At 37.0% G+C, this 6,653-nt stretch overlaps 1 protein-coding gene across 1 annotated transcript; it reads left to right on the forward strand.

Moving 5' to 3' along the window:
* Nucleotides 1-95: 95 nt before the first annotated feature.
* Nucleotides 96-5,569, forward strand: LOC113211818 (ARF GTPase-activating protein GIT2). Its single transcript, XM_026430310.2, has 14 exons — nt 96-306; nt 550-683; nt 767-876; nt 969-1,158; nt 1,244-1,374; nt 1,453-1,642; nt 1,730-1,802; nt 1,893-2,069; nt 2,154-2,290; nt 2,379-2,447; nt 2,531-2,641; nt 2,717-2,902; nt 2,980-3,177; nt 3,262-5,569. Exons 1-14 carry the CDS (start codon nt 249-251, stop codon nt 3,517-3,519), a joined length of 2,022 nt encoding a protein of 673 aa, XP_026286095.2. The 5' UTR covers nt 96-248; the 3' UTR covers nt 3,520-5,569.
* Nucleotides 5,570-6,653: the final 1,084 nt, after the last annotated feature.

A 6,653-nucleotide genomic window follows, 5' to 3' on the forward strand; every position in this document is an offset into this window, starting at 1 on the left:
CTCCCCCCTCCCTCTTTTGGACTGGTATGAGCAATTCAGCCTCTCACGAGAAGCCTCGCTGCAGGGTGTCTTGTTTTCAACTTTAACAGCAGAAAGTACAAATAGACTTCTATCCTCTTCTATCTACTTCTCCTAACCTAACCCCCATGTCTTCTCGTCAATCAAATTACCATCATTTTCAAGCGATAAGATGATTTAGTTTATCGCCCTTTCAAGTACATTGTTGGACTTTTTGTGCTGTTTACAACATGTCGAAAGGAAAGCTTCGAAATGGCACTGAGATTTGCGGCGACTGCGGTGCCCTGGGTAAGAGTTAACTAACTCTAATCTTTATTATGAGTAGTACACACCCTTGTTTTCATTGAACTGAATTGTTTATTTTCTGATAATAATCGTTGTCTTAAAGAATGATGTGGTTTCAGTTATACGAATTTAATTGACAATTCTATTATTCAATAGCAGTTCTTAATACTGATAAACATTTTCTGTTGTGACTCATTCTAGATTTAAACATAAAATAAAATTGTCTCTTTTTTTCCTAATTGACAGAACCTGGGTGGGCATCCATCAATCGTTGCATTTTATTGTGCGATGAATGCTGCAGTATTCATAGAAGTCTTGGAAGACATATATCTCATGTGAAATCTTTGAAGAAAGGGAATTGGAGTCTATCAAATTTACTAGTATGTAAATGTTTTAAAGATCCTCTTGAGTGCTGTCTTATAATTTTTGATGTAACCACGGAGCTCTTTTTCTGGTACTACAGATGGTACGCACATTGAACAACAGTGGTGCAAATAGTATCTGGGAACACACTTTATTAGATCCATCATCCAAAGGCAGCCGTCGTAAACCACAACCGCAAGATCCCCTCCAGTATGTACAAAACACTTTAGAGATACATTTTGCGCCGCTCTATTACAACTAGGTTGATGTAAGTCACCTGAATCGATACTCCTTTTTTTCAGCACAACCAAAGCAGATTTCATTAGAGCAAAGCATCAATCCTTATCATTTGTGTTCCGGCCTTCTAAGGATGACGTGTCATCTGATGATGCTGATCTTAGTCAGCAACTACATTCAAGTGTTCGAACAAACAATCTGGAGACTAGTCTAAGGCTCCTCTCTCAAGGAGCTGATGCTAATTTCTTTCACCCTGTATGTTTGACATAATATTTAGATTACTGTGTCAGAAACATATATTTGTAAAACTCCTTTATAAAATTAATTTTGTTTCTTTTAGGAAAAGCGGACAACCCCTCTTCATGTTGCTGCCCAAGCTGGACAAGCATTACAAGTTGAACTATTGTTGGTGTATGGTGCTAATCCCAATGAAGAGGATCAGCAAGGGCGCACACCAGCCTACTTTGCAAGGTAGACCTACTTAGAAACTTAATATTTCTTAAATTCACTTCAACTGTCAATCACTTATTGTGAATCTCCCATTTAAAGGTGTGCTGGTCATATGGATTTAGCAGAACGTATTATTGAGTGCTTGTATGAGGTCACAGATCGTCTCTCATTTTTTGTTTATGGACGCAAGCCAGAACATAGAACTGGTCAGCACCTCATTTTACCAGAAAAATCAAACAGTATTGAAATTGCTGAAATTTCACAAGAAGCAAAGATGAAGCTTCAACAGGTTGGTCAACTCTTCTAGTTCAAAAACTTTATTCTATCTGAAGTATTAAAGCATTTGAAACATCCTTAATTTTTGATGGTTCTTTAGCTTCCTAATCAACTCTTTGAAGAACTAGCTACAGATGTTTATGATGAGGTAGACCGCCGAGAAACTGAAGCAGGTGTGCAGATGCTTTTTTGCCTTATTGCACAGCTTTACTCAAATAACAATAATCTCTAATTCTCCTACTTTCTTTTTCCTACTCCTTTAGCATGGTCATGTGGACCAGTTGCAATTGAGAATGCTTCTGTGCCTTTTCTTCCTGTTAACCCTGAACTTTCTGCTACAAGAAACCAAGGTCGTCAGAAGTTAGCTCGATTTAGCTCAAGTGAATTTGCAGCTCTCATTATTGATATCCTATCTGATGCACGAAGAAGGCAAATGTTTGGTGAGTATGGAACTCTCCCCATTGGTTAGTCTTGGTAGATTTTCCTTTTACATTCCTTTTTTTATTTTACTTTTTATTCTGTAGCATCTGCATCAAGTCAATTTGCTGGCAACTTAAAGCACCAATCAGAGCTTTCAGATGATGATCCATTGTATGATAGTGTTGCATCTGATGAGGATTATGTTACCGCTGAGCAATTAGCAAAATGCTTAAAAGTAGTTGTATGTATCTTTGCATGGTATTTAAAGTGTATAACTCTGTGTGTTAAATACATTAACATAAACTCTACAATGCTCATTACTTTTACAGGAACCTGGCAAGATTGCTCGTCCTCAATCGGCTGACCCACCTTGCAGCATTCAAAGCACTCTTGACAAGGTACTACTTAAATGTTGTGAATGGGTTATTTTTTTATTTTTTTTATGCCATCAGTTATTAGAATTTGATTGATTTTATTACAGACTCTGGAAGGTAATAATTTAGCTGTAGAACAAGACCTACGCCAAAAACTCAATTCGGCAAATGCCTGCATTGAAGATCTGAGAATGGAGCTACAAAGAATGCAGACAATGGTATGTTAGTGATCATTTTGGGATAGGTTACAGCTTTTTGCATGCAATCCTCACCCTCTAATTCTTCAAACCCAGGTTCACAAACTTGAAACTGAAAATGCAGAGCTACGGCGTATGGTACCTCATTCAATGTCTATACCTCTTCCCAATGGCCATGAGTCAGAGCCTGTTCTTCAATCTTCTCATATTCAGAGGCCATCCTCAATGTATGAGCCAAGAGAAGGACTAAGATCATCGCCTTGGACAAATTCCAAAAATCAGGTAAGTTCTACCTCACTGAGTTCAACCCTGGTCATGATTGTACTGGTTAATTGCAGGAAATATCTTTATCTTTTCAGGTTTTTCAGAGCTCAGTTCTTACCATGCCTCTACCAGAAGAGGTAATGCGGAGAACTGACCAGGTAACAAAACGTATTCAGGAACTTTGGGTATCAATGCAAGAGCAAGGTGCTCCTGTTCTAAATAGGGACACATTTGTTCCCTGTGCTGAACGCATACGAGTTGCTGTTGCTGAATTAACAGCAATATTTCCAAAGGTAAAATTCGCAGAAAGCTCAGGTGTTATTCTTGATTTTATTCTTTCTGAACTTCTCCCTTATTTGTTTCTTCTAATGCTTTAGAACCCCACTGACGAAGCCATACGGACTGCACTTCGTGCCTTGATAACCAACACAACCCGTCTGCAAACCGATTGTGCTGGTTTGCAGAGTAGTATGGGAACAGATCGAGCTTTGTATTTGCAGCAAGTGCGCTCAACAGCCTATGATATTGCCAAAGCAACAAAACAACTAGTGTCAACACAGATTCAACAACAACTTCAAGCCTCTTCACCTGCTCATTCACCTCAGCCTCCTTTGGCTCAACAACAGAGTGTGTAGACCATATTCTATCAATTTCTTCTGAAGCTACTGGAATTGTTTGTACAGTAAATTGTGTTCAGTAGTGGTTCTATACTTTGTAAGCACAGATCTATGTATTATGCTATTTTTATCTTCAAGACCATTTCTCCAGTAGTTACCATATCCATTCGATTCAAAGTCGTGCCCTTTTTGTCCCATTTTGATAGCCAAGAGACAAAGTGTTGCTTTGAACCGATTTGCCCATTTTGCAGAGGTCTTATTGGAGTTTTTCTTATGGCCCCCCCACAAAATATGGGGCGAGCTTTCCTCCGGCTGTGGCTTAGTATTGGATGAATACGGTACATATGCATTTTACTTAGGATTTATCTTTAGTTTTGTGTTTAGCTCAGACGTTGACTACTGGGTTATTGTATCTCACATAATCCTAAATGCATTCTGAGATTTGTTAAGATTCAGGTTGATTGGTTGTGTGCAATTTTAAATCTAATATTTTACTAGATGTGCCAATCACACAGATACCTGTTACAATTGAACCTGTGTAGAACCTGTGATATGTATTAATTCATTAATTCAAGGGTTATGTTTTCCCCATATTCAGATTGTATTTGTTCTTGTTGAGTTATATTTTAAGTTTTTGACCGAGCAGAAAATTGTCATATTATCATAGTAAGTATGCATTTTGACATGTGGGTTCATTTATTTGTGAATTTATTGATGCTTATACTTTACTCTTTGAATTGTCTCTCTCTGACGTTCCTGATATGAGGTAAGAATGTATAGATGTTATACATTAAAACTGCAATTGGCAACCCAGCATCAAGTATGGTTGCAAGAAAACACCACTGATCGCCATTTCATTTCCTATTAAAGCTTTGTTTTATCGCCACAATTGTTTAGCTTGGTATCTGTTTATGTTTATTTTTATGATTATTGACTGACTTCAAAATGGAAATGTTGTGTATGCTAACGTTAGTTAGTTGAGTTACCAATGCTGTATTGATAGATTGTATTAATCATCCCCTTATTTAAGAGTTTCATAGATTAACATCATAACAGTTTTTAGGAAGCTCTTTGCCAATTGGTCTGCTCTAGAATGTAAACCCATAGAAATTACATGCGTATCAATTTAAAGATCTTCAGTTCATTTTGTAACTGCTCCTTCTAACTTGAAGATCTGTACTTGTTTTGTTATTAATTATTGTTTTCCATTTTATTTATCAATCATGACATGACATAACAGTGTTAACTATCAGTACCCTAACTGTAATGCAGTGCTTATTCTAGTGGTCATTCACTAACTGTTTTAGTATGATGGAAGCGTTCTGAGGTCGCATAACTGGAGTGAAGTTAACATACATTTTATAAAATCATGTAGGCAAAAGTGTCATAGCAATGTATATATATGTACATATGTATTTTATTGCGTGATATTTTGATAGCCAGTATTTGGATGGAGCAATTCCCCTATGTCTAAGCGTGAAATATGAACTGAGTTAGGTACTAGCATTGAAATTACCAGAGGAAATATGCATTCAGGAGTGGAATGAATCATAAATATTCTTCTGGTGAAAGAATGTTATGAAATACCATTAATGTTATACACCTTCTACAAACATTCATAGCTTTCCTTGATTATCAATATTTTACAATATCACAGTCTTATTTTACTCTGACTTTGGTCTTTGGTAGAAGCTTGCTAAAGGTACCTAAATGTCCAAAACATGATTATGCTGTTTGGGGCCGCCTGGATAGTGATAAATACATTAATGTTAAAATCAAAAGGTTTCTATAAGCAATGTTCTTATATAGTTTCATGATTACAACATGTTGTACAACACTATCTTTATAAATACTTGTCTCTGTATTTATCACTTCTGTTACTCACGCTTCATTTATTGTTTAAAAAAAAAGGGTAGGTTGTGTCAAGTCTGTCACTTAATTTTGTGCCAATCGCCATGCAATGGATCATATGTTTTTTAGTATTAGTATAGTTGTCAATTATGAAATGATCAGGGCACAAAATGATACTTATGTTCAGATAAAGTACATTTTTCACTAACAGATCAAATTTGTCTCTTTATTTCCATAATGAGTCTCTTACAAAATTTTCTGAACTTTTACTGGAGGATCAAAATGCAGATACTAGAACATAAAATACCAATAAATAACTACATTCTCCTATTTTCTTCTATGTAAATCAGAATTGCCACAAATTCAGGCTAGCCCTGATAAATCATATCTTCAAAAGCAATTTCTGTGTTTCTTGTGTTGTATCATACAGAAGAGATTTAAAATTTAAAATATCTACTGACAAATAATACTAGGTATTTTAATTCATAGTGCCCTATGAAGCTTGCGCAATCTTTTCTGAGATGTCGGCCTACCTGAAGCAGCCTTTGTCAAAATCTTTAAATATTCAAGTATTCTCTCCTTGCAAGTTTTTGCGTGCTAAAAATTAAGCGGTGCTGCAAGAACATACTTGAATACATGCAAGAGTTGCAAGTTTCAAGGGGCAATGGTTAAACATTCATAGCAGTTTGTGACTTCAAGAAGGAATCATTTCATTCAAAATAACAGTTTATAAAAGTAAATACCATTTTCTTCAGTAGTTTCCTACTTGGTTTACTATGCCTCATGGCATATGGAAATATTTCTGTCGGACACTTTTGTGTCACATCTTGCTTTTCCTTTGCAGACATTGCAATGAAAGTAGAGACAAGTTAATCCTACAGCACGCATAACACAATGGCAAATTCCATTCACATTGTCACTTTGTACTTGAAACTAATATATAAAATGTCATGGTAAGAGAGAAAAAAAAAGGCTTTTAGCCACATTTCATCCATCTTCTTCGAGAGGAATCTTTCAAGAGTTCAACCACGACCTGAGAGCCAAGAGTCCTTCCCTCCTCAACAGGAGATTCAAGGTCCTTTCCACGGGACACGAAGTGTTGCACTATCACTCGAACGCTTTCTCCGCTGACTCTTCATAAGACCCCACTCCCTCCCCAACACACTAATATCCGCAGTGCCATCAGCACAACGACGCACCGTTCAGCTTTCCAGTTTGCCTTAATGTTCCCGCCCGGTGCGGCACGCTGCCGGCCCGGCTCGGCCCGCCCTCTGCGGCGTTGACTAGTTGATAACTTAGTT

This window comes from Frankliniella occidentalis, unplaced genomic scaffold, assembly GCF_000697945.3.
Source record: "Frankliniella occidentalis isolate FOCC.00 unplaced genomic scaffold, Focc_3.1 Scaffold141, whole genome shotgun sequence".
In the NCBI taxonomy this organism is placed as follows: Eukaryota; Metazoa; Arthropoda; class Insecta; order Thysanoptera; family Thripidae; genus Frankliniella; species Frankliniella occidentalis.